The sequence below is a fragment of the Dictyostelium purpureum genome (assembly GCF_000190715.1).
Source record: "Dictyostelium purpureum unplaced genomic scaffold DICPUscaffold_168, whole genome shotgun sequence".
Classification (NCBI taxonomy): Eukaryota; Evosea; class Eumycetozoa; order Dictyosteliales; family Dictyosteliaceae; genus Dictyostelium; species Dictyostelium purpureum.
The window spans coordinates 1-14,550 of NW_003519505.1; the positions used below are offsets into that span (position 1 = coordinate 1).

At 23.5% G+C, this 14,550-nt stretch overlaps 7 protein-coding genes across 7 annotated transcripts; 2 read left to right on the top strand and 5 right to left on the bottom strand.

Annotated features, from left to right (window-relative positions):
• Window positions 1–308: 308 nt before the first annotated feature.
• DICPUDRAFT_80046 (uncharacterized protein) lies at window positions 309–866 on the bottom strand (the record flags this gene model as incomplete). Its single annotated transcript, XM_003289236.1, has 1 exon — window positions 309–866. The coding sequence occupies one exon, from the start codon at window positions 864–866 to the stop codon at window positions 309–311; it is 558 nt and encodes a 185-aa protein (XP_003289284.1).
• A 205-nt stretch (window positions 867–1,071) lies between these two features.
• DICPUDRAFT_80047 (uncharacterized protein) lies at window positions 1,072–1,578 on the bottom strand (the record flags this gene model as incomplete). Its single annotated transcript, XM_003289237.1, has 1 exon — window positions 1,072–1,578. One exon carries the CDS (start codon window positions 1,576–1,578, stop codon window positions 1,072–1,074), a length of 507 nt encoding a protein of 168 aa, XP_003289285.1.
• Window positions 1,579–1,967: 389 nt separating this feature from the next.
• Window positions 1,968–3,203, bottom strand: DICPUDRAFT_98308 (ribosomal protein L13a). The gene is made up of 3 exons (XM_003289238.1): window positions 3,179–3,203; window positions 2,570–2,633; window positions 1,968–2,486 (listed from the first exon to the last, which is right to left on the bottom strand). Exons 1-3 carry the CDS (start codon window positions 3,188–3,190, stop codon window positions 1,999–2,001), a joined length of 564 nt encoding a protein of 187 aa, XP_003289286.1. The 5' UTR covers window positions 3,191–3,203; the 3' UTR covers window positions 1,968–1,998.
• An 872-nt stretch (window positions 3,204–4,075) lies between these two features.
• DICPUDRAFT_98309 (uncharacterized protein) lies at window positions 4,076–6,604 on the top strand (the record flags this gene model as incomplete). The annotated part of the gene is made up of 6 exons (XM_003289227.1): window positions 4,076–4,279; window positions 4,361–4,706; window positions 4,767–5,076; window positions 5,146–5,380; window positions 5,453–5,565; window positions 5,640–6,604. 6 exons carry the CDS (start codon window positions 4,078–4,080, stop codon window positions 6,561–6,563), a joined length of 2,130 nt encoding a protein of 709 aa, XP_003289275.1. The 3' UTR covers window positions 6,564–6,604.
• Window positions 6,605–6,611: 7 nt separating this feature from the next.
• DICPUDRAFT_48509 (uncharacterized protein) lies at window positions 6,612–9,588 on the bottom strand. The gene is made up of 3 exons (XM_003289239.1): window positions 9,541–9,588; window positions 7,715–8,382; window positions 6,612–7,635 (listed from the first exon to the last, which is right to left on the bottom strand). The coding sequence occupies exons 2-3, from the start codon at window positions 8,372–8,374 to the stop codon at window positions 6,670–6,672; spliced, it is 1,626 nt and encodes a 541-aa protein (XP_003289287.1). The 5' UTR covers window positions 8,375–8,382; window positions 9,541–9,588; the 3' UTR covers window positions 6,612–6,669.
• Window positions 9,589–9,959: 371 nt separating this feature from the next.
• On the bottom strand, window positions 9,960–10,828 carry DICPUDRAFT_35527 (uncharacterized protein; the record flags this gene model as incomplete). Its single annotated transcript, XM_003289240.1, has 3 exons — window positions 9,960–10,250; window positions 10,305–10,517; window positions 10,640–10,828. 3 exons carry the CDS (start codon window positions 10,826–10,828, stop codon window positions 9,960–9,962), a joined length of 693 nt encoding a protein of 230 aa, XP_003289288.1.
• A 1,758-nt stretch (window positions 10,829–12,586) lies between these two features.
• DICPUDRAFT_153632 (uncharacterized protein) lies at window positions 12,587–14,292 on the top strand (the record flags this gene model as incomplete). The annotated part of the gene is made up of 2 exons (XM_003289228.1): window positions 12,587–12,832; window positions 12,898–14,292. The coding sequence occupies 2 exons, from the start codon at window positions 12,587–12,589 to the stop codon at window positions 14,290–14,292; spliced, it is 1,641 nt and encodes a 546-aa protein (XP_003289276.1).
• Window positions 14,293–14,550: the final 258 nt, after the last annotated feature.

Genomic DNA, 14,550 nt, shown 5'->3' on the forward strand with positions numbered 1-14,550 from the left:
TGTGTTGTGTGGTGATTTTTTTTTATATCTACCAAACATGATATTTAGTTTTTTTTTTCCTTCAAAGAAGAAACATAAACCAAATCAAATTTCTATAAAAAATAAAATAAAAATAAGAAACTTTGTTTATATAGGATATCATACATACATTTTTTATTTCTCGAGAATGGATTTAGATCGCCACGATCATGATTATTCGTTATTAAAATATGTTAACAAATTGTTATTTTTTTATTTTTTAAAAAACTGAAAAGTGAATTTTGGATAATATGAAAAAGCTAATTGATTTTTTAAATATCCCAAATATTCTATTCCTTTTTATTTTTTTTAAATAAAATACTATCGATTTTCCTAAGCTCCTCTGCTAATCTTTTGTTGTTTATATTTTTATTATTGATATTACCATTACTAATATTACTATTGTTTATATTATTTCTATTAAAAAGGTTACTATTATTATTATTATTATTATTATTATTATTATTATTATTATTATTATTATTATTATTATTACTATTATTATTACTATTATTATTAATATTATTATTATTATTAATATTAATATTACTTTTATTATTATTATTATTATTATTATTAACTTTATTATTATTATTATTTATTGCACTGGCTTTTATAGGATTAAATTGTGGAAGAGATGGAATTTTAATTTTAATGTTACTTAAAGGTGTAGTTATTCTAGCTGGCATGAATTTGCTAATTGATTCGTTATTATTATTGTTATTACCAATTTTTTGATCGTCAACTGTATTATCTGAAATATTTGAAAATATTAAACTATTGACATATTTAACATATGGGAAATAATATTCTTTTTGAATTTTGATATACTCTAACCATAAAAACATCTCTTTGTTTGGGTCATTTATAACCTCTTTTTTTTAAAAAAAAAAAAACAATTAGAATTTAATTTTTAAATTATATATTAGATAAAGATATCTTTACCAATATTATTGGACTCTTACCAAATAATTTTATTTTCCGAAAGGTATCATTTTTTAAAAATTCCCCAAATCCTAAATAAAATGGAAACCTAACGAATATGGTACATCTTTAAAAAAAATAAGTCAACTTTCTAATTGGGTTTTGATTGGTTGAGAACTTTGGGTCTGGTGTATCTATTAAAAAATATTCGCATTCTACAGACCCTGTCCCATCATCCAAAGTCATCTCTATTGTCATTAAACCAAATTTTTTTTTCTTTTGAAAAGATACAATATGTCCAAATATCTCTATATATTTCGTGGGTATTCTTTGTTGAAATAAAAATCTTTTGGATGTTGTAACATACTTTAATCTATAAATATCTGAAATAAATAATTTAAAATAACATTTTTGTTTGGTTGGGTATATATTTTCATTATTTTCATTTAAATAAAAATGATTATTATAAAATGGTTTGGCTATACTGTTATTATTATTATTATTATTATTGTTATTGTTATGATGTACTGCATTATTACTATTGTTTGCTATATTATTAATATTGTTGTTGGTATTTGAGTTTTTATTAACATTATTATTATTACCATTAATACTATTATAATTATTATTATTCATTACTACATATCTCCATAACCAAATGAAATATTAAAAAATGAAAGAATGAAAAAAAAAAAGTAGTGTGTTTTATATAGGGTGTTATTTTAATAAAAATGAAAAAAAAAAAAAAAAATTTTGTTTTAAAATTAAAAATAATAAAATTAAAAAATAAAAATATTTTTTGTGGGTAATAATACGACAATAATTATTTCTCAGTAATTTTTTTCTAATAAAAAGAGATAATAATGATTAGTTTTGTTTTTTTTTTTTGAAAAAGTGATGTGATCAGATAAAAAATACAAATACAAATAAAAAATATAACAGATAAATGTAATAAAAAAAATAAAAAATACAAAAATAAAGTCTTTTTTTTTTTAAAAATAATATGGTTTTTTTTTTTTTTTTTTATAAAATTTTTATATGTCTCAATTTATTCTTTTAAGCGGTGAATTTTTTGAGGGCTTGAGCTCTGTATGATTTGATTAAAGCAGCTTTACGGTAATAAGTTGATGATCTTTGTTTTCTTTGGACTTCGAGTTTGGCAACAACTGAACGGTATTTCCAACCGACTTCTTGGGCAAGTCTACCTAAGTTGGTGTATTTTCTGGTGGTGTTTAATTTAACAACACGAAGAGCGCTTGGGACGACGACTCTTTTAACTTTGTCGTATGGGGTTGGGACACCTTCGAAGACTTTCATGTTGTCTAAGGCAGCTTGACCACGAGCAGTTTTGTGTGGTAACATACCTCTGACGGCTCTCCAGAAGATTTTTGATGGTGAACGAGCGTGACGATGACCACGAGCATGATTGGTGTTCATGGTTAAGTTGAGGAAATCAGCCCATTTTAATTTGTTACGGTATAATGGACCACTGATGTTGAGTTCTTCACAACGAACAACAACGATGGATTGACCTGATAATAATTCTATAATTATAATAATTTCCCCAATTAATATTTTTTCCTTTTTTTTTTTTTATCTAATCTTTTTTTTTTTAAATAATATTTACCCTTGGCAACTTTGGCAGCTAATCTACCTAAGAGGTGACCTTTGGCGTCAATGACAATTTGGTTCTGTTGTGAATTAAAAAGAAAAAAAATTATTAGTGATTTTCTCTACATTATTTTATAAAAATATATATATAAAAAGAAAATACGAAAAAAAAAAAAAAAAAATTGTAAAAATGATGATGACAAGTCTATTGATTTTGAGATAACTATTTTCCATAAAATGATTATATTTATTATGCTAAACCCTAAAATATTTTTCTACGCTGTGAGTTTTGTGTGAGTGTGTGATTTACGATTTTTTTTTTTCCAAAAAAACGAATAGCCCTATTTTATTTTTTTTATTCTATCATTACTACTACAATCCAATATTTATTTATCGAGTTTAATTTTTTTTTTATATAAATATAATACAAATAAATAAATTATTTGTTTCGTTTTTTTTTTTTTTATTATTATTTTTTTCTTTTAGCTGTAATTGATTTATTTAATTTGTTGAAATTTGTGTGGTTATATAATCATCATCGTTCATCATTTTTATTATTATTTTATTTTTTTTTTATTCGTATGACAAATTTCTTTTATATACAAATAAATTTCTCTCTTTCTACCTTTGAAAACATTTTATGAGCTCTGTGATGGAAAAACTACTATTGTAAAAAAAAAAAAAAATTTTGCGCAGCACCGTACCACCAAAAAAAAAAAAAAAAAAAAAAAAAATTAAAAAAAAAAATAAAAAATAAATTTTTTTTTAAAAAAAATTCAAAAAAAAATGAAAGCAAATTAATTGCCCGGTGTATTTGGTTTAGTTTGATGCAAATGATTTCCCAAACTCTAAAAAACTTTATAAAAACAAAAAAAGTAAAAATAATAAATATTAATTTAATATTAAAATTTATATTAAATATTATAATATATATATATATATATATTTGTAATTACAATATTAGAAAGTGTATATATATCAATTAATTTATTTTATTATTATTTATTTTTGGATTTAAAGAATTTTCAATTTCGTTTTTTTTTCCCTCAACCAACCTTAGTTTTTTTTTTATACATATTTAAAAATAATTCAATTGGATTATGTTTTTTTTTTTTAAATCCAGAATGTAATAATTTTTATAATTTTTATTTTATAATTTTTATTTTTTAACTTTATTTTAATTTTAATTTTGATTTTGATTTTAACTTTGATTTTTATTTTTGATTTCGATTTCGATTTTAATTTTAAATTTGGTTTTAATTTTTAATCAATTAAAAAGTAACAATTTAATTAGTTTAATTTAATATTTATAATATAATTTTTTTTTTTTTTATTTTAACTAAAAAAAATAATTTAATAAAAAAATTTATCAAAATAATTATTCAATAAAAAAAGATAAATATTATTTAATCTTTTTTTTTTTTTATTAAATAAAAAAAAAGAAAAAATTAAAAAAAAAAAAAAATGAAGTTTTTAAAATTTTTTTTTTTTTAATTTAATTTCATATATGTGTGTAAATGTAAAATGAGGAAAAGAGATACATGGTTATTATTATTAAGTCTTGTTGTAATATTTATATCACTATATAGACAAAAAGATTATAAAATAAGTTTATTACTAGAGATACCGATTGACACAAATAATTATGATAATTCACATTATCCCAAGATCAACGAATATCTTCCATTACCTATTATAACAGATATTGATGGTGATGGTAAAAATGGTAATTATAAACTTATTATTTTATAAAATATTTTATTTATTTACTGATCCTTTTTTTTTTTAATTTTTTAATTTTTTATAGAAATTATATATGTTACAAATGATTATAGATTAATAGTTTTAGAAACAGTTACATACGAAAATATAGAATTATTTAGATTAAATGAAAATGAGCTATCAGAAAAAAACCTACTTCAATTGCCAATTAAATATCAAGTATCATTAAAATCAGAAGTTGGTTTAGCAACTGGTAGAAGACCAACATCAATCAAAACTGGATTTACATCACCATATGTACCAGGTGTACCAAGACAGCAGATTATTGTAGTTGTAACTGATGGTTGGTCAATATTGTGTTTTAATCATCAATTAAAAAAGTTATGGGAGAGTTATGCATCTGACGAGGTATTACCAAATCATTATCAATCGTATGTACTATTTCACTAATAACAGCATATTTATTATTTATTAATATTTTTTAAATAAAGTGAAATTTCAATTTCAATTGTACCAAATTCAGATAAAGGTATGGTAATTATAGGTGGTAGAATGGAGCCAATGGAAGGATATGTCCATAAATCACATTATAAAATTCCAATGTATGAGGGCAAAATAGAGACTAATGAGGAACATAGCCACGAAAGAGATGATGACCATGAAAAAGAAACACACCGTGATGAAAGTCATTTTTCATATTTTGCATATGATGGTGAAAAGGGTTATAAAATTTGGAGTCATGAAGAAAATGATTTTATGCCAGTTAATAAACATACTGATGAAGAGCATAGAAAAGAATCTGTAATTATTAGGGTTATATACCAATAGAAGGTTTTATACATTGTATTAATGCTAGTTTTTTATTTGTAGGATGTTTCATTACACAGCTTTAAACAACATATTTATAGTCAATTGGATCATTTAGGTGAGGTTGATTGGAGAACTTATAGAGATTCAGTTTTAGCAGCATTACCACATAAATGGTCAACAGGTTATGATACAAAACTTGACGCAAGACACTTTAGCAAAAAAATCAATACAGTTAGAGGAAATGTAGAAACCTCTACCACAACAGGTTTAAATAATCAAGAGTGGGATAGTGAATGTAATTATCAACACCACATACTATTTTAATAGTTTGGATGGATACTAATTTCTTTTTTTTTTCATATCAAAGTGATAGGAGTAAACCCATCAAATTTAGAATCATTTTCAATTTTAAAAAGTCAAGATAAAGCAAACTTTCAATCAAATATTAAAGATCCTAATGTTATTGTAGCACACAATAAGGTAAATAAACATAAAGCAATATTATTGTTTAAAACATTTTTTAATATATATTTTTATAATATTTAAATTATTAGAATGGTCTTGAAGTGGTTCAAATTTCAAGTGGCAATACATTATGTAGATTGGTTTTAGATAGTTCAGACTTTCACAGTAATGGAAATTATTTTATTTCATATATTGATTTAAATGGTGATGGAGTATTGGACCAAATTACAACATATGCAGGTAGTTTTAAGGGATTAGGTGAAGATGGTGGTAAAGAAACAGTATGTAAAGCATTGGGTATGTCAGGTATACCAGCACGTGAAAAAATATTTGATTTAAAGATTTGTAATGAAGGAATGTTTGATTTCGAATATTTTATGTGGAAGGGCACAGATAAAAATAATTTAAATAATAAAAAGAAGACCAAGTCAACCAAAAACGAAAGACTTATTCAAACAATACCACCAGCATTCTTTAGATCATCAGAAAACGACCAAATCCAAATGGTATTTTTAGTAAACACTGGTTTAATTTCAAGTTTCAATTCAAAGGGTTCTAAAATGTGGAAGATAGAAACCAATATTCACTGGACAAGACATATCGAGCCAATTACCCAACCATCATTACAAGTATTTTCATTCGAAAGCGATACCAATAGACTTGTACCATTTATTCTAGCCGTGGGCGAACGTATGATGGCCATTGTAAGTGAAAAGGGTGATATGGTTTTAGAGCAACCATTAGATAGCTCCGAAACCAATCCAGTTATGGCTCCTCCTATTGTTGGTGACTTTAACAACGACGGAATTAACGATTTCTTAATCACAACCCTAAAGGGCTATTCCATTTATATTACAGAGAAAGGGACATCATCATCATTATTACCAATAATTGGTATGTTATTAATTGGTGTATTATTAGTTTTCTTATTATCATCTTCAAATGACAAGGAAACATTTGTAACTAAAAAGTTATTTTCAAAAAATAGTTTTAATAAAAAATTTAAAGATTAAAAAAATAAAATAATTTTTTTATATATAAAAAAATAAATAAATATTGTTAGGGTTTATTATATTTTTATTTATATTATATTTTAAAAGTAAATTATATTATATTATATTATAATTTTGCAGAACCTGATGGTGAATTAACTTTTTCAGAACTAACAATAGCATTATAACATGATGGAGTTAAGAAATCGATAAATGTTGGTGAAACAATAAGATTGTTGAAAATTGAAATGGCTTGTTTAAGGGTTGTTGATTTTGGATGAGCTTTTTCTAATTTTGAAACTTCTTCGCTTAAAAGATTGTTATAATAGTTGATGTCAATTGGTTTTCCATTTGGGAGTGGGGCTCTGTGTCTAATCCATTGCCAAATTTGTGATCTGGAAATTTCAGCAGTGGCAGCATCTTCCATGAGATTAAAAATTGGAACACAACCATTACCATTTAACCAAGCTTCAAGATATTCGATACCAACAACAATGTTGCTTCTGAAACCTTCTTCAGTGATATCTCCTGGTTTAATTTTTGATACTTCTAATAATGATTTTTGAATTTGGGAAAAGTTTGGTGTTTGTGGGATGTAGTCAATTTGGTTTGCATTTTTCATGTTTTGGTTAAATTGTTCCATTGCAATTGGGATGAGAGCTGGATGGGCGACCCATGTGCCATCGTGACCTGCTTTTACCTCTCTTAATTTGTCTAATCTAACTTTTTCCATAGCGGCATCATTTGCATCTTTATTGTTTTTAATTGGAATTTGAGCAGCCATACCACCCATAGCGTGAACACCTCTTCTATGACAAGTGTAGATTAAAAGTTTAACGTAAGTGTCCATAAATGGGCTTGTCATTGTGACCTTGGATCTATCTGGTAATATGAAGTTTGGATAGTTTTGGAATTTCTTAATAAAGCTAAAAATATAATCCCATCTGCCACAATTTAAACCTGCTGAATGTTGTCTAAGTTCGTATAAAATTTCATCCATTTCGAATGAGGCTAAAATAGTTTCAATTAAAACTGTAGCTTTAATAGTTCCAATTGGCATTTTTAAATATTCTTGTGAAAATACAAATACATCCTACAGAAAAATTGAATTCAATTATATGAAAATTAGTAATTGGTGGATATAAAATTTAAAACTATTTAGAAATACTTACATTCCATAATCTAGCTTCTAAATGACTTTCTAATTTTGGTAAATAAAAGTATGGACTTGAGTTTCTATTTTTTAAAATTTGATGGTTATGGAAAATATAGCAACCAAAATCGAAAAGTGAACCAGACATTGCTTTACCATCAATATAAATATGTTCTTCATTTAAGTGCCATCCTCTTGGTCTAACAAAAAGAATTGCAACATCCTTATTAAGTTTGTATTCTCTACGATCTGGTGAGGTATATGAGATGGTTCTACTATTTGCATCAATCATATTAATTTGGCCATAGATAGAATTTTCCCAATTTGGGCAATTGGCATCTTCAAAATCAGCCATAAATACTTTGGCACCACTATTTAAAGCATTGATAACCATCTTTCTGTCTGTTGGACCAGTAATTTCAACACGACGATCTTGAATTTCTTGTGGTACTGGTAAACATTTCCAATCACCTGAACGAACTGCCTTGGTTGATTCTAAGAACTCTGGGAGAATACCACCATTAATTTGATCTTGTCTTTCTTTTCTTTTTTGCAATAAATTATCTCTAATACCGCCAAATCTTCTTTCTAATTGTGAGAGAAATTCTAAACATTCATTGTTTAAAATTTTTTGAACATTTTGATCAATATTTGCTCTAATTTCAATTCCTTTTAACATTTTTTAATCTAATTAAATTTTTATAAAAAAAAAAAAAGTTAGCAAAAAAAAAAAATTTATGATTTAAAAAAAATAAAAAAATATTTTATTATTATAAAATATATTATAATAAGTGATATTTAAAATAAAATGATTTAAATATTAAAAAAATACATTAAAATTTTTTAAAAATAATTATCTTATTGTGTTGTTTTTATTGTATATTAAATTATTTTTATTTCTTAAATTTCCTCCTGAAATTTAAAAAAAAAAAAAAAAAAGATGGAACTATTTTATGTTGTAGTAATAAAGTGGGGTTATTTTGTTAGTGGTAGTAATGTATATGTTGTTTAGTTAAAATTTTCGTTATTATTAATTATTTGTTATCACAATATTTTTATATATTCATATATATGAATAAAATATTTAAAGTTGTTGAATTTTAGTAGTATTAAATTTAAATAAATTAAAATTGTGTGGTGGTTTTATTTTTTTATTATTTTTTTTGTTATTGTGTTATGTCTTGGTAGCAAAGAGCTTGAAAAAGAGAGATTGTGGTTTATGATGTTTATAAAGTTGGATAAGTTTAAAAAATTTTAAATGTAATTTGTAGATAGAAAAAAAGTGGGGAAATAACAAAAAGAGTAAAATAGTAATTGAATATTATTTATATATAAAAATACAATACAAAGTATTGCTTAGCTTGTATTTTAAATAATAATACGAATGTTTTTTATTATTTTAATTATTTATATAAATTAATTTACTTTTAAATAAATAAGAGTTGTTTTTTTTTTTTTTTTTTTATTATTCTATATATACAATGCTGTTTAGGTGAGGTTTCTTGGTAAAATAACAAGTATTGAATTAACAATATTAAAACTATTTTTATACAAATATAAAAATCTGATCCTCTATTTTATAAAAACAAATTAAAAAAAACAAATAAAAAGAAAAGGAAAATAAGTAAATGCAACAAAAAAAATGTTTTATTAAAATTATTTTATTAAGTTTAATTAATTTATATTAATTTAATTCTGTTATTAAATTTATTTTTTACTATACTATGTTTGTAATATAAAAAGAATGTGGGGGTACTAAATCAGAACCCACAAAATAAAAAAAAATTATTTTCCATATAAATCCACCCACACCAAAAAAATAAAATTTATTTATATTTTACATACCTATATATTATAGTTTATATTATATACAAACTATAGGTTTTTAGAAATTATGATTTTGGAATAAATAAAAAAAAAAAAATAAAAAAAATTTGAAAAATTTCAATTGATCAATTGAAAATTTTTTTTTTTAATTTTTTTTATTAAAAAAAAAAAATTTAAAAAAACCCATGCAATATACAGGTCAAATATGATTATATATTTCTAAATAAAGTTAATGAAAAAAAAAAATATTGTCTAAATTGTTTTATTTTATTTTATTTTATTTTATTTTTTAATTATTAATATTTGGTTTATAATGGTTTTATTAAGCATCTATAAAATTTTATTTGAAAAAAAATAAAAAAGTTAATATTTTATATTTTTTTATCCATACACAAATTTATATAAAAATATGATAATATAATTGTATTTTAATTAACTTACCCTATTAAGCCCTGTCCATTCCATTTACGGGGTATTAATGATGTTGAAACTTTTTGATTATTGCCTCTTAATAATTTAATTGATATTGCCCTGTTTTCACTATTACGCACAATGGTTGCAATTGATTGAAGATGATTGGTATTTTTAGATTCGGTGCAATCGCTTTCATTATAAAATGGACCAACGGTACCAAATTGATAAATGAGATCGTCTCTTTTAAAACCTGCTTTATCTGAGGGTGAACCTTCTGTAACTAAATCAATATATACAAATGGTATTGGAATTGGCTCCATTTCGGTTGTTGTTTTATTGGTATCAGTATTTGTTATGGTGTTATTTACACTGCTATTGTTATTTTCGATATCCATTTTATCTTCGTTTGTCTTTAAACCTGAATTGATTGATGATGTTTGTGATTGTTGAATTGGGGATTTTTTGTGTAGTTTTTGTAAATGATCCTCGATATTTTTCATAAGTTCCTTATAATCGTTTTGGAGATGTGCAATTCTGCTCCTTGCTTTTTTAACTTCAATAATAAGCTCTAAATGTGGTGACTATTTAGATTTTATTAATATTTTACAATTTTAAATGTATTATAAACTATTCAAATTCATAGTTATTTTATTTATTTTTATTATTGCTATTAATATTATTTCTATAATGATATTATACTTACGGGATAACCTTCACTATCTACAAATGAACCTTTTAAACCAAACTGTTTACCGTTACCACTCTTAAGGAATTCCATTAATCCCTCAAGTTCTTTTTCCATTTCAGATCTTTGCTTCATTAATCGTTGGATGGTTTCTGTATCTGATTCATTGTCGTTGTTTGTTATATTATTATTATTTTCAATTTCCATTGTTTGTGTATGTGTATTATTAATTTATTTTAAAAAATAAAAAAAAATTCATATTTTAATTTTTTTTTTTTTTTAATTTTTAATTTTTAATTATTTTTATTTTTTTTATTTTTATTTTTTTTATTTATTTTTTTTTATTTGAAGTTATCACATAACTATATATTATTTTTAATTTTGATCCAATAACAAATATTTTTGGATAATATGCCCCTAAAATATTCTTTTTTTTTTTTTAAAAAATGTAATTTAATACAAAGTTATTTTATTCATTTTCATTTATCATTTTTTGTAAAATAAATAAATCATTAAAAATAATAATAAAAAAACTTATAAAAAGGTAAATCCTTTTTTGTTGTGCGGAAGATCAAGGAAAATTAAATGGCAATTAATACTTCGCCAATAACAGTTGTTTTTTTATTTTTATTTTGTTTGTTGAACATATAAAAAAAAAAAAAGTTTTGATTTTATAATCTATCACAATATATATATTATTACACTTTTATATTTCGCATATATATTTTTTTTTATTTTTTTTCAAATTTAATCCCATTTTTAAATCCCATTTTATAGAATGTCGTGTATTATATTCCTCCAGACTCTAATAAAAAGAAAATAAATTAAATTGATAAAAAAAAAGAAAAACCCAAATATCTTGGCAAACTGTGAATTTAATGCCCAATAATTAATCAAAAAAAAAAAAAAATAAAAAAAAAGGCATGCCAAAACGCACACACAAAAAAGTTATTCTCACTTCGCATAAAACAAAACTCACACAAAAAACACTCGTTCTAAAAAAATCATCACCAATATATTTTTTTCTTTAAACTCATTTTAAAAAAAATATCTTTTAATAATTGTTTTTTTTTTATTAATAAAACATCACAGTAACAATTATATAAATAATACTAAAAAAAAAAAAAAAAAGAAAAAAAAAAATATATTTATAAAAATATATATAATAAATAAATATATGTATAAAAATTAATAGCACAAAATAAAATATATATTAAAAAAAATCAATTTATTAAACACTACATTTTTAAATCATAATAAATTAATTCTTGCACGCAATATTGGTGGGTATGTAAAAAAAAAAAAAAATAAATAAAAATCTCAAAACTGAGATCCAACCTAACATAGATATCTGGTGCGCTCTCAAAAAAACCAACCAATAACTTTTTTTTTTTTTAAATTTTTTTTTAAATTATTATAGGTAAACTTTAATAGAAAACTAATTATAATTCAAATCATCATCCCCAAAATTTAAAAAAAGAGTCATTACACACAAAAAAACAAAACTCACACAAAATAATAGATTTATAAAAATTTTTTTTTTTTTTTTTTCCAATATTTTTTTAAATTTTATAAAATTTTTTTTTCCTTAACTTCTAATCACCAAAGTAGAGAATTTATATGTTTTTTTATTATAATATTTGATTTTTTTTCTTTATAGTAACAGTACCAAAAAATAAAATAAAGTAAAAAGACAACAACAACAACAACATCTACAACTACAATAAAATAAAAATAAAAATAAAAAAACCCAACCTTTTTTTTTTTTTTATAAATTAAATTTTAAAAAAAGTTTTTATTTTATTTTTTTTTTTTTCTTTTTATCATCAACCAATCAATCAACATATAAATAGCCCCTTCACTCAAAAATTATACATATACCAATTATAATAGTTAATTATATATAATAAATAGCAATAAAATATTAATAAAATAAAACAATAACACTAAATAATTAAAAATAAAATGACACTACCATCAACAATTGTTTTGGATGAAGATGAAGTATTTGAAAATAATGGATCAGCTAAAACGATTCCTGTACCAAAATTAAATTTAAAAGCAATAAACACACCACCAAGTAATAAAGATTCACTCATAAAAACTAGTGGTATATATTTATTAGAATCAACACTTAAAAATAGTAAAAAAAGGGATTCACCAAAGGACTCAACAAACCCATCGTTAAAAAAATTCAAAGATAGCGGTAGTGTAGGTATTTAAATTTTATTTCAAATTTTATTAAATTTTATTAATTAAAATTTTTTTTTTTATAGGAAATGGGATTAAATACACCAGTTTCACCAACACCCGAAGTAACACACAAATTAAATATGTTATTATCTTCATGTGACTCGCCCATCGATAGCCCAAAAGATACATTATCACCACATACTAGATCAAATATTAATATAAATAATATACTTTTAAATGATAATAAAAATGAATCATTTGAAATGCCCAATAATTTTGTAACAAAAACAAATGGCACTATAATGACAGCATATAGTTCTGGTTCATCATCACCTTCAACTTCACCATCTCCATCACCTCCACCACCACAAATAAACCCAACAAATACTATATCTTCCAAAAACAATAATCAAGTAATGGACGTTGAAACCGAAAAGAAATATAAATCACTGCTTGATGAAAAGAATCAAATGGAAAAAGATTTAAAGAACCAAATTAATACTCTTAGACAACAACTACAACAACAACAGCATCATCAACAACAACAAATACAACAAGTGCAACAAATACAACAAATACAACAACAACAAATACAACACCAACAGCAATCTCTACAACAACCAACACCAGCACCAGCAGCAACAACCACAACCACATCTAAATCAAAGAATCCATTATCAAGCAGATCAAATCCCGTTGGCACAAATGATCCAATTATAGTTCAAGATTATTTATTAAATGAAATTAAAGTATTAAAATTAAAAATAATTGAAAGCCAAAATCAATTAACAGAAACTAATAATATGGTTAAAGCACAAAATAATAAACTAGACGAACTTAGAGCATGCTTTGGAGATTATAAGGTCCAAACTGAAGGCCGATTCAGTCTCATCGAAGAAAGACTTCACAACTATGCATTGAAATTTGGCGAAATTGATAAATTTATATACCCATATTATATATATCCAAGCACACCTAAAACACCAGTATCACCACATCAGCTAACCCCAAAAGAATACTATAATGACCCAAGAATACAAATGTTAACACCCCATACACCAAAACCCTCAATGCATCAACAAAATAGTTCAAGTTCAAATAATAGTAACAATAATAACAATAATAATCAAAACAATCCAAATATAAGTAGTAATAGTCCAAGCAATCAAAACAACTCAATATTAAACGACGATAAAAAGAGTATTCAACAAAAACTACACCAAAGAATTCAACTTTTAGAGCAACAGAAGCAACAGTCGTTATCAGGTCAACCACAACCACCTCCACCACCACCAAATACAAAACAGGGTCCACAACCAAACTCGCCAAAAGGTCCTGTAATGATGGATCGCCAACCAATGTCGCCTCACTCACAAGTTCCCAATATACCACACCCCTACGTAGATATGAATGGATATCCACAAGATTCAAGATACTATTATAGTGGGTTTCATCCATCAATACAATACTATCAATAGTTAATCACCTCCCCTTTTAATATATATATTTTTTTTTATTTTTTATTTGTAAATTTTTATATATTATAAAAAAAGAAATAAAAAAAATCTCAAAGGGATTTTAATATAATTTTTTAACCTTTTTTTAAAAAAAATTGGGTTATTAATTTTATAATTAATAAAATAAATAAATAATAGCATGATTATTAGGTAGTAATAAGTCTTCATATTAGTAAGCATTGCATAATCAATTATTTTATTTTTTTTTTTAAAAAAAAA